Source organism: Geotrypetes seraphini, chromosome 16 (assembly GCF_902459505.1).
Source record: "Geotrypetes seraphini chromosome 16, aGeoSer1.1, whole genome shotgun sequence".
Classification (NCBI taxonomy): Eukaryota; Metazoa; Chordata; class Amphibia; order Gymnophiona; family Dermophiidae; genus Geotrypetes; species Geotrypetes seraphini.
In genome coordinates this window covers 24,429,792-24,443,081 of record NC_047099.1, presented here as the reverse complement: position 1 = coordinate 24,443,081, position 13,290 = coordinate 24,429,792, and the positions used below count along the sequence as shown (strand labels likewise).

The 13,290-nt window shown below is 41.2% G+C and overlaps 1 protein-coding gene across 1 annotated transcript in view; it reads left to right on the top strand.

The window, feature by feature from the left end:
• Positions 1-13,290, top strand: part of DNAH2 (dynein axonemal heavy chain 2) — a 511,463-nt gene that overhangs the window by 405,350 nt on the left and 92,823 nt on the right. The window contains 5 exon segments of the mRNA XM_033923769.1: positions 2,931-2,997; positions 4,942-5,092; positions 6,990-7,138; positions 8,786-8,919; positions 9,259-9,403. Of these exon segments, the coding sequence (XP_033779660.1) occupies positions 2,931-2,997; positions 4,942-5,092; positions 6,990-7,138; positions 8,786-8,919; positions 9,259-9,403 (646 nt within the window).

Here is a 13,290-nt window from a genome sequence, read left to right as displayed (position 1 = left end):
ATTAGTACTACAGAGAAGGATCATGTAGTTTATACATTAGTACTAACATCCTGGCAGGTTTATTTTGTAGTCTTTCCACCTACTCCACCCCCCCTTTGCCCTCTCCAACTCCACGCTGGCACAATGGTGTAAGCAAAATGCTTTTCCTCTCTCTGTTAGCGAGTGTGAGCTAGGACCTAACACCAGCTCTGACATATCTGGCATACTGTAATTACAAATAAAATTATTTTTTCTACTTTCCACTGCCATATCCAACATTTGTTTCTTTCCCACTGTCTACCATCTCTCTCTCCCTGCCTTGTACCCTGGGTCAAACCTCTCTATTCCCATCCATGCAGCATCTCTCCCTTTCTACCCTTCATTATCATGTGCATCATCTCTTTCTCTCTCCCCATGTACCACCTCCCCCTGCCCTCTACTCTGTCAACATTTCTCCCTCTCTTCTCGATGTATGTCTCCCTCCCCTCCACCATATGAAGGATTTCTCCCTCTCACCCCTTTCTACCTCTTTGTTTCATCTCTCCCTTCCTCTCTTTTACCCCAACAATTCTTAAGAACATAAGAATAGCCTTACTAGGTCAGATCGATGGTCCATCAAGCCCAGTAGCCTGTTCTCACAGTGGCCAATCCAGGTCACTAGTACCTGGCCAAAACCCAAGGAGTAGCAACATTCCATGTTACCAATCCAGGGCAAGCAGTGGCTTCCCCCATGTCTTTCTCAATAACAGACTTTTCCTCCAGGAACTTGTCCAAACCTTTCTTAAAACCAGCTACGCTATCCACTCTTACCACAACCTCTGACAATATGTTCCAGAGCTTAACTATCTCTGAGTGAAAAAATATTTCCTCCTATTGGTTTTAAAAGTATTTCCCTATAACTTCATTGAGTGTCCCCCTAGTCTTTGTAATTTTTGACGGAGTGAAAAATCGATCCACTTGTACCCATTCTACTCCACTCAGGATTTTGTAGACGTCAATCATATCTTCCCTCAGCCATCTCTTTTCCAAGCTGAAGAGCCCTAATCATTTTAGTCTTTCCTCATACTAGAATAGTTCCATCCCCTTTATCATCTTCCTCTCTCCTTTTTCCCCCCATGTGCAGCATCTTTCTTCCCTTCCTATCCCCCTAAGCAGCACCTTTCATCCCCTCCCACCCATCCCCCTGTGTAGTTTTCCATTCCACTCATCCCCCTGTACTGCAGCATCCCATTGACCCTCCCACTGTGAGACCTGACATACCTCCAAGGCCTCCTAAAGCAGAAGCAGTGACAGTGCTCTGAATGAGCTGCTTCATGGCCTGCCCCGCTAGTGCTTCCTTCTACCATGTCACTGATGACATCATCAGTGATGAGGCAGAATGAAGGCTCTGGTGGGAAAGGCCATGAAGCAGCCCGTTCAGAGTGCTATCATCACTGCTGCTTTAGGAGGCCTCGGAGATACAAGGTCTGTTCAAAAATTTCCAGGACTGATTTTGTAATAATTTATTAAAACAATCTATTTATTAAACAATCTTATTAAACAATTTATTAAACAATCTTACAACTTATTCAATTGGGTCCCCTTCAAAGTACTCCCCTTCCCTATGTATACACTTTTTCCAACATCATTTCCACTTTTGTAAACAGTCCTTAAATGCATCTTCAGGAATCGCCAGAAGTTACTCCATTGAATTTTGCTATATGTCTTCAGTGGTATTGAATCACTTTCTTTGGATTTAAGTTTAGGAAACAAGATGAAGTCAGCAGGGGCTGTCAGGAGAGTAAGGTGGCTGGGGAAGAACTGTCATTGTGTTTTTTGTGATTGTTCTTCTTGTCGTCGGTCATCAACTGTGGAACAAACTTTTCCGCAATGCCAGACATCCCCAACTTCTCTGTTAGAATGTTGTGGCATGAACCAATGAAGATGTTGCATTCCTCTGCCAATTCTCTAACAGTTTATCGCTGATTAGTGCACACAAGAACCCTCACTTGATCAACATGATCATCATCAGTTGGCGTTGATGGTCTTCCAGTTTGCAAATCATCTTCCACTGATTCATGAGCACTTTTGAAGTATGAATACCATTCAAAACACCTTCCACAACTTATGACATGTTCCTAAAAGCCACTTTAAACATTTCATAAGTTTCTGTAGCGGTCTTACCCAATTTAAAACAGAATTTCACGCTGTAGCACTGATCATTGAGGTCGCACATGATGAAAAACAGCTGATCACGAAAACACACTTTCACAAAAACTGCCATAGCTTGGAGACAAAACCAGATATCAACAAACAGAAAAAAGGAGGTTACTTGTGAGATTTCAAGCTACTCAGCACCGCCTAGCGCGTCTCAAAAGAACTTCCTGTTGGTACACAATTCAAGGTGTCCTGGAACTTTTTGAACAGACCTCATATGTCAGGTCTCACCGGGGTGGAGGTCACTGAATCAGTGAGTCTGATTTTCTTGGACAACGAATCAATTCGACTTGGTGAATCAGGCAGTACTACTATAGATTCCACCACTATCCAGGAAATGCATTCTGAAGGGACAGTATAATTAGAAAATTAGCTCAAGAGGCTTTGAAGCAATGATAGTTAACTTTCCCAGTAATTTTTGTCTGGGACATCCTAAAAATAAAAAAAGTCATAGCTGAATGGGGCATCTCTCAGCTCTGGCATTCTGCACTTGTGTGGTTGATCTATCTTTCTTGTAGCCTGAGAAAGTGAAGTTGCTTACCTGTAATGGGGGTTTACCATAGACAGCAGGCTAAACTAGTCATGCACACCTACCCACCTTCCTGAAAAGTTGGCGCCTAAGCTTTCAATTAAACTGAGGGGATTTGTGAGGTAGTGGCTGTGCAGAAGTCACATACATTCTGAGATAAACTGTAAGCTTAGTCTCAGTGGGAGTCATCACCTTGACCCCTTCTTTGACTTTCTCTGCTCTACAGATGGCCGTTGATGATTGATCCCCAAGGACAAGCCTCCAAGTGGATCAAAAATATGGAATTCTCCCAGGTAAGAGTGAAGAGAGAGAAGTGGAAGCATGTATAAGTTTAGATGAAATATTTTGTTGATATGGGAAGGGATGGGAGGTGGATGGGGGGTATTAAAACATGTATAATAATACTGTTTAAGAATGTCAAGTGAGTTATGTGAATTAATTGTAATAATATTGTACACTTGTTGAAAGAAATAAAAAGGAATAAAGATTAAAAAAAAAAAAAAAAAAGAGAAACTAAATTCCCGTATACCCGTATTGTCACTGTTTTTGTTGGACATCCTCCTTAGTACCAGTCACAGTTTAAAAACAAAAGATACAAATATTAGTCCAGCAGAGGAATGGGGGCTATTTAGTTTGTCCAGAAACCTTCTGCCCTGTCTGGATTTGGCCACCCTTCCCCCACCCACCCTTTTCAAAATATTGTAATAAAAAAAATCATACATGTATTATATTCATAAATATTGATTGAACCTATAATATAACTATATACCACCCCCCTTCCCTTAATTATAATTATACTTACAGTGTAAAAAGGCATCTAATCATTACAATAAGTTATCAATGGCCCCCAAATCTTTTTAAAATTATTATAATTCCCTTTTTGTATGGCAATTGCTCATTCCATTTTGTATATATGGCACAACGAGTTCCACCATAAAGTGTAATTAAGTCTAGTGTAGTTTTTCCAATTTCTGTTGATATGTTGAATGGCGACTCCTGTCATTATTAATAAATTATTTAAAAATTTCAAGAGACATGGGAGCCATTAGCAAAATATTGCAACGTCTAATATTGTTTTCCCTTATAAATATGCACATCTGGGAAGGGGGAGGTTGGTCTGATAGGATAATAAATTTGGATATATTAGAATGAGGGTTAATATATAAATTTTATATGTTGAACATTGTGGTTGTTTAGGAGGGAGGGGGGATTAATTCTGAAATAGATATTACTAGAATATTAAGTGTGGTATTGAAGAAACTGTTGTATTTTATTGTTATACTTATTGTAAGTTTTGAAAATAATAAAGAATTGGGGGGGAAAAAAAAGGTCACTGTGCACTGAGCAAATTCTATAAGGACAGATGTGCATGCAGCTGCCATGACAAAATACTAATGTAAATCTGCATTTATACACCTAACTTTATGCACAACTTAATAGCTGTAATACTAGTATTCTATAACTTGTGCACAAATTTGGACACTAGTTGGTAATTTGGGCATGCAAATTTCTAGAATTAGGGGGTCAGTGCCATACCTGGGTATCATCCAGCATTTAATATCTGGGTAGAAATTTAAATGCCATGGTCAGCGTATGATTGCAGCACTGATTGAAGTGTTCAAATATAAGAATAATAATAATAACAGTTTATATACCGCAGGACCGTGAAGTTCTATGCGGTTTACAATGATTAAAAGGTATTACAGATCAAGTGGAATAAACAAAGTTCAGAGTTGGTGAATAACAGTTCTAAAGATCATTTGTTGAGGACTAAGATTGAATAGGTCAGTTACCTAAGTACTTCAGGAACAGATGTGTTTTTAGGCGTTTCCTGAATTCCCTATAAGTAGTAGGCACGAGCAGTTGTTCCAGGTCTTTACCCCATAGTGCTGCTTGATGTGAGAAAAGATGTTGGTGATGACTTAAATTTACAACCTCTAACCGGTGGAGAGACAAAGTTCGGATGTGAAGTTCTCCTGAATCTGTTGGTTGTGAAGGAGAAAAGGTCTGTTATATATTTAGGGGCTAAGCCGTATAGTACCCTGAAGCAAAAACAGCTAAACTTGAATTTCACACGTGCCTCCATCGGCTGCCAGTGCAAAAGTCAATAGGAAGGTGTCACGCGATCAAACTTCTTCAGTCCACAAAGTAACCTAACCGATGCATTTTGTACCAGTTGCAAATATCTAGGAGACAGTAAATAGTGTTGAGGCTATTAACGTTACTTCTATTCTTAGGGGCTGAAGATTATCGACCTGCAGATGGCAGATTATATGCGCACGTTAGAACACTCGATCCAGTTTGGCTATCCAGTCCTTCTGAAGAATGTACAAGAAGAACTGGACCCCTCACTCTCTCCCATTCTCAATAAGTCTGTCACTCGAATAGGTGAGCAGCAAGCTGACTTTCTAAGGATCTAGATGCCAACTCAGTCTCCAGCAAGAAAAGGTCCCGTCTGGAGTCTTTTGGATATAAGTAACATAACATAGTAGATGACGGCAGATAAAGACCCGAATGGTCCATCCAGTCTGCCCAACCTGATTCAATTTAAATTTTTTTCTTCTTAGTTATTTCTGGGCAAGAATCCAAAGCTCTACCCGGTACTGTGCTTGGGTTCCAACTGCCGAAATCTCCGTCAAAACCTACTCCAGCCCATGTACACCCTTCCAGCCATTGAAGCCCTCTCCAGCCCATCCTCCCCCAAACGGCCATAAACAGACACAGACCATGCAAGTCTGCCCAGTACTGACCTTAGTTCAATATTTAATATTATTTTCTGATTCTAGATCCTCTGTGTTCATCTCACGCTTCTTTGAACTCAGTCACCGTTTTCCTCTCCACCACCTCTCTCGGCAGCGCATTCCAGGCATCCACCACCCTCTCTATAAAGTAGAATTTCCTAACATTGCTCTTGAATCTACCACCCCTCAACCTCAAATTATGTCCTTTGGTTTTACCATTTTCCTTTGTGTAATTGAAATATCTGACATACTTTTTGTTTGTGCTACAAAATCTGCCCAACCTTACATCCTGAAGTTGTTTGCATATATCAAATCTACTTGTGTTGTAATTTCTTACAAAAGAGTGTGATAAGATTCTACTTTTTATTGCCTCTATCTATGTCGAACTGTAAGGTCCCGCAATCTGGATGCTGATTGTGGAATGAAAGTTCTAGCATGTGTTGAATTGTGAGGTCTGTAATTAAGGAGACTGACTCAAGTCAATTAAACCTCCAAATAGGAAGGGCTCGTATACACTGTAACATAGCTCAGAGGCATGTAACTCTGAAGAGGGGGAGGTAACCCCCTCTTGGAATAAGAGTTGTATATCCAATCATAGCATAGTATTTGGTAAGAACGAGTCCAACTTTTGAAGGTGTGAATTGATTGAAAACTGTATTCAACACTTAGGTAGAATGACTCACAAAATTTTCAGTGCAAAATAAAAGTGATTGCATTCAGGATATGCTAGAGATTGTACTTAGCTTGTATGCAAAAAAATTGCAATTTCTCAGGGTCCCGACGCGGCCCCGTTTCAGCGTCTGCTTCAGGAGACCCCGCCAACCGAAAGTAGATAAGTTTTGTCAAAACTCACACTGAATATAAGTGCTTTAACTGTGATCGGTCAACAAACTGAAAAGTTCTATGCAACCATGCAATCAGTTTGTTGACCGATCACAGTTAAAGCACTTATATTCAGTGTGAGTTTTGACAAAACTTATCTACTTTCGGTTGGCGGGGTCTCCTGAAGCAGACGCTGAAACGGGGCCGCGTCGGGACCCTGAGAAGTTGCAATTTTTTTGCATACAAGCTAAGTACAATCTCTAGCATATCCTGAATGCAATCACTTTTATTTTGCACTGAAAATTTTGTGAGTCATTCTACCTAAGTGTTGAATACAGTTTTCAATCAATTCACACCTTCAAAAGTTGGACTCGTTCTTACCAAATACTATGCTATGATTGGATATACAACTCTTATTCCAAGAGGGGGTTACCTCCCCCTCTTCAGAGTTACATGCCTCTGAGCTATGTTACAGTGTATACGAGCCCTTCCTATTTGGAGGTTTAATTGACTTGAGTCAGTCTCCTTAATTACAGCTCAGCTATTTTTCTGACTCCCTATTGCTATATTGTCCCTGTTCATTGGAAACGGAATTGTGAGGTCTGGCAGTCTGAGAATAAGTTTTGAGATGTGGTACTGGTGTGTGTTAAATTGTGAGGGTATGCTATTAACATATGTTGCGTTGAATGGTCTGAAGGAATTCCTATTTATGTGTTGTGTAGGTGGCCGACTACTGATCAAGTTGGGAGATAAAGAAGTAGAATACAGTCCTGATTTCCGGTTCTATATCACCACCAAGCTTTCTAACCCACATTACACTCCAGAGACGTCTTCCAAAACCACAATTGTCAACTTTGCTGTCAAAGAGCAGGTGAGATAGTTGTAACGGGAGAGCATATGATAGAAATATTCAAATATCTCAGAGGTATAAATTAGGCACAAGAAGCAAATCATTTTCTGAAGAAAGAATGCTAAGAGGGTAACATTAGAAAATAGCTCTTTGCGGAAGGGGTGGTAGATCCATGGAGTGGACATTCTGCAGAGCAGATTACAGCAGAAATGGTAACACAATATCAAATTTACACCCTGTATTGGGTGTTCTCTATGGACAGCAGGATCCAATAGTCCTCTGTCGCAGAGCTCAGCAACCTCTGGAAAAATCTTCTGAGTATGGGCTAGAATTCTCACACAGCTGCCCCTCACAAAGCTTGCTTCAACCCTGGTAGTGATGATGGGATTGTGTGCCCTATAGCTGATATAAATGCCTACTTGTGTACTAGAATGTACATAGATTAGAGCAGGGTAGGAAATTCCGGTCCTCGAGAGCCACAGGCAGGTCAGGTTTTCAGGATATCAACAATAAATATGTATAAGATAGATTTTCATCTCAAGGAGGCAGTGCATGCAAATCCATTTAATATATATTCATTGTGGATATCCTGAAAACCTGACCTGCCTGTGGCTCTCAAGGACCGGAATTGCCTACCCCTGGATTAGAGTATTCTAGAATTTATGAACGTGCTTGTGTGCTTCCTCTAAACGCCATTCTGTTACGTTCCTTCCGGATTCCATATACTAGGTGTTCAATCCCAACTCACAATCTGGGAGTTGCAGAAATCCAACACTTTTCTGAGCACATGTTCGACCCCCTTAGCCTGAGAGCTAGCAAACATATCCAGTTACAATTTCTGCAAGCAATCTGTGCTGAAGTCTTTTGCAGTTGATCTGCTTCTATTTCTTATTTTTTCACATAAAGTTTGTTTTCTCGATGGCTTCATTGCCTTGCGACCCCTTCCCAGTGGTTCCCTGTAAGAGGAAAGGAAACTTTGGTGGATCTGTGGATCCAAGCTAACCCTATACATCCACACCTGCCTCCTCTGCTCTGAAATAGAGAAACGCCTATGCATCCCCCCAGGAAGGGGGTCTCCTGTCAGAAACTGCCCGCAAACACTCCTACAACCACTTCATCCCCTAACTCTGGAACCAACTCCTTCTACAAATCAGATTAAGAACTCATTGATGACCTCCTGGAAAGCTGTAAAGACCCTCCTCTTCAACTAAAATTCCAACTGCAATCAATCCCCATCACCCCCTAAAATTCTCCCTTCCTCCTGCACCCACTTCTCCATTCTTAACCTATACTTAAGTTGCTGTATAGTCTTTGTATTGTCTAAATGTATTCCACTGTGAATGTTCGCTTGTAACCCATTCTGAGCTACTGGGAGGACGGGGATAGAAATTGAATTAAATAAATAAATATTCAGTGACACCAGCTGCTTAAGCGTCTTTGAATATCAGGTGATAGTGGAGTTTAACCAGGCAGGAGCCTCTCCTGCCCAGTTAAACCTTTTTGAATATTGACCCTATAGTTCATAAACACCAGAAGCATAGCTCAATGTGAGCAAGCGAGGAGAAATAAGAATAAGACCATGAGCGGGAGGCATAGAAAGTTAGGAGGGGTTGAATGAGGCTGGGAATGCTTAGGCTGGCAGAGACACAAGCTGCTCTCTTTTGGCAGGGCCTAGAAGCACAGTTGCTGGGAATTGTGGTGCGGAAGGAGCGTCCAGAGCTGGAAGAACAGAAGGACTCGCTAGTGATTAATATTGCAGCTGGCAAGAAGAAGTTACAGGAGCTGGAAGATGAGATCCTCAGGTAATCACAGAAATGAGAGAAAGGGGTAAAAAGACAAAAAATCTGAAATTACATTGGTGAGAGAGAAAATCTAAGCCCAGAAAGTCAATATATCCCTCAGCATGCAGCTTATCAGACTTAGCCCAGAATTGACTGACATCCGCAGCTTAAAGTTAAACTTAGTCCAACAAGTCATTGCCATGCCTGTATGCCCAGTCTGTAGCACCTTAGGCTTAACCACGTAGATTACTGATATGGCCATAGCTTGCAGCTCATCAAATTCAGTCTAATGGATGAAGGCAGAAGATGTCCAGCTACATGTAAGCTCCTCTCTAAGCTGCCTTTTTGTGCTTGCTGCAGGTTACTGAATGAGGCAACAGGATCGCTGCTGGATGATGTGCAGCTGGTGAACACCCTACAAACATCGAAGGTCACTGCTTCTGAGGTGGGAGAGCAGTTGGAGACCAGTGAGGACACAGAAATCATGATTGACTTTGCCAGAGAGGTCAGAAGCTAAAACTGTGTATATGTGTGTGTGAGAGAGAGAGAGAGTCTGGATACTTGGTACTCCTTCCCTCCAGCATACATACAAGTAATACTTTTAAAACGAATAGGAGGAAATATTTTTTCACTCAATGAATAGTTAAGCTTTGGAACTCACTAACAGAGAATGTGATAGAAATTAGTGTATCTGGGTTTAAAAAAAGTTTGTAGAAGTTCCTGGAAGAATATGGATTTTTTCTTCCAGCATATACCTCTGTATAATTTCTTTTTTTTAAAAAAAATCTTTATTCATTTTCAGAAATTACAACAAGTGTACAATAATCACTCAGAAATATATTAATTAAACACTTGACAATCTTATTTGTAATCCTCCAAATATATAAATGTAAAAGAATCCCATCCCTCTCACCCATATATTAATAATTAACAATTATCAATTATTGTCATTCATATTCCCACCCCCACCCCTTTATCTTAACCAATACTGAGTTGTTTAAGATGTCTGATCATTAGAATAAATAATCAATGGCCCCCAAATCTTTTTAAACTTATTATAATTACCTTGTTGCATAGCAAGCACCCTTTCCATTTTATAAATATGGCATACTGAATTCCACCAGAAAGTATAATTTCTAATATTATATAAGCTGCAATGATTCCTAGTCGATATTTGCAGGATACAAGAATCAGTATGGTATGGTATGGTATGGTATGTGGTGCTAACAGTAAGACATGCACACTTTCTGCTCCTAAACCCCTTGCACTGAAATTGAATAATTTTGCCGGAAAATCAGCATCCACTATCTTCTAAACCCGTCTTCATTTTCTCCACTACCTGCTGAACCTGCTGAGGAAGTTCGGGCTGTTTAATAAAGAGAAAGAGTGACTGAAGCAAGTGGAACTCAAGATGCCAGCCACCAACAATGCAGAGGCTACAGTATGTTCTACCTGGGTGTCGGAAATCATTTTAGAAGTGAAGAGTGCTATCCATTCTTCCCTCAATAATAGCCTACAGGCAATTACAGACAAGCTTGAAATTATGATAGGCAGGTTGGAGTCCCTTACGGGAGAGTTTACGGCATGCTGCCAACGTGTTTCAGATGTCGAGGATAATGTACAGTGACTCGCCACTGGGAGAATGTGGAAAGTCTGGAAGAGAATGTGGATGATATTGAAAATCGTTCCCAGAGAGGAAACATGCGATTACTGGGGGCTCCCAAAACGCTCCCAGAGTCTGAGTTGCAAGAGTTCCTGGAGACATGGCTGACTGAATATTTTTTTCTACAATCAACAGCAAAGCCACTTCATATTGAGAAAGCACACCAGCTGGGCCTGAAACACCAACAGGCGAGAAAACCCCAAGTGGTTATTTTGAAATTACATAACTATGCTCATAAACCGGACATTCGTAGAGCTATCCGTACGAGAGGGCCTCTTACATATGAAAATAAGCCTATACTTTCTTTTCAGGACTATTTGAACCGGGTCTCCATGTTGAGAAAGGCTTATTCTCCTCTCTATGCGGACTTACACAGCAAGCATGTACAATTCGCCTTGTTGTTCTCTGCAAAATGAAAATTTTCTATGACAGGAAGAATCAACTTTTTGACTCCCCAGAAGCAGCTGCACTCTTCATACAGCAGATTCCGGGAACATCCCAGTCATCTACTTAACAGACTGGGGCAGTTTCTTGTATATTCAGGCCTGGACTGTGTCAATGAGCTTTGGTTCCTGTGGATTACTGTTTTCTTACGGACACCCTAGATTGGATGGGAAAAAATCACCTACTCCTGCACTACTGTGACTTTCATTCTTGAAGTAAATGCAACAATCTCATAAGATTATTTCTTTGATGGATTGGCTACATTGGGAAGAGAGGGTTCTCCACCCAGTGCTTTTTCCATTGCCTGATGGTGCCACCACCAGTTGGGCCCTAGATAGGACCCTGACATGGATCTTCAGTGCATGGAGCTTTTCTAGGGCCTCTGATGGAGAGCTACACTTGCCGAACATGCTGTTGCAGATCCCTGTGAGATGACGGATTATGCCTATTAGAGGTTTTGACAGATGCATGGTACTACTCTGTGAGGGTTTTTTTTAACTACTCTGAGCCCTTATGGAGAGATTATTACATTGACATTTTGATTTTGACTTGTCCCTCTTCCATCAGATGGTTGGGACTGCTGGTGGTATTAGGCTCTTTCAGATATAAACTGGGGACGGTTGGTGGAGACCTGATTGAGCTTACAGTTCTGGACTGGTTCTTGTTTAAGATCTGAAGAAGTTGATTTTTTTTAATGCTTATTAACTTACTGTTCATAATAGGTTATGTGCAAGTTGTAGGCAAGATATAGTAAGCTGCCTATTTATATCATTGATTCCTGAGATTAGATTTTTGGGTACTGGAGGTGCATTATATTATTTGTCTAAAGCTGATTGGAAAGATTACATTGTGTATGGATGCATGATTTGTTTGTTCAATGAGTGTATGGAGGGGAGGGATGATGGAAGGTATCCTAGGAGACCATCTATGAACTACAACACAGGGAAAGGGTTTGAAGGGGAGACTGGGGAGTTCTCTTTTGAATTTGAGAGACCAGGACGACTGGAATGAATCTGGGTATTGTTCTTTGGGATTTTTTTTATTTTTTTATTTTCTTTCTTTTTCTCTGCATCTTTCTTCATGTGGTGCTCTGATGTCGGGAGAGGGCTGGAGGCTGGGATGGCCATCTTTTGGACCTGTTTCTCAGTGTTCCTTTTGGCAACACTATCCTCCTCTGATCAGCAAAGCCTTTGACACGGTTCCTCATAGGAGGCTCTTGAACAAACTGGAATGGCTAAAGTAAGGACCCAAAGTGGTGAACTGGATTAGAGACTGGTTGACGGACAGATGCCAGAGGGTGGTGATTAATGGAAGTCGCTCGGAGGAAGGAAAGGTGAGTAGTAGAGTCTCTCAGGGTTCGGTGCTGGGACCGATCCTGTTCAATATGTTTGTGAGTGACATTGCTGAAGGGTTAGAAGGAAAGGTTTGCCTTTTTGCAGATGATACCAAAATTTGTAACAGAGTAGTCACTGAGGAGGGAGTGGAAAACATGAAAAAGGATCTACAAAAGTTAGAGGAATGGTCTAATATCTGGCAACTAAAATTCAATGCAAAAAAATGCAGAGTAATGCATTTGGGGATAAATAATCTGAAGGAGCCGAATATGCTGGGAGGTAAGAGGCTGATATGCACGGGTGGGGAGAGGGACCTTGGGGTGATAGTGTCCAAAGATCTAAAGGTGTAAAAACAGTGCGACAAGGTGGTGGCTGCTGCCAGAAGGATGCTGGGCTTTATAAAGAGAGACATAACTAGTAGAAGAAAGAAGGTGTTGATGCTCCTGTAAAGATCATTGGTGAGGTCCCACTTGGAGTATTGTGTTCAGTTTTGGAAACCATATCTGGCAAAGGACACAAGACTTGAAGTGGTCCAGAGGAGGGCGACAAAAATGATAGGAGGTTTCCACCAAAAGATGTATGAGGAGAGACTGGAAGCACTGAATATATATACCTTAGATGAAAGGAGGGACAGGGGAGATATGATTCAGACGTTTAAATACTTGAAAGGTTAACATAGAACAAAATCTTTTCCAGAGAAAGGAAAATGGTAAAACCAGAGGACATGTTTTGAGGTTGAGGAGTGGTAGACTCAGGAGCAATGTAAAGAAATTCTTCTTTATGGAGAGGGTGGTGGATGCTTGGAATGCGCACCCGAGAGAGGTGGTGGAGATGAAAATGGTGACGGAGTTCAAAAAGGTGTGGGATAAACACAGAGAATCTAGAACAGGGTGGGTAACTCAGGTCCTCGAGGGCCAGAATCCAGTCGGGTTTTCAGGATTTCCCCAATTA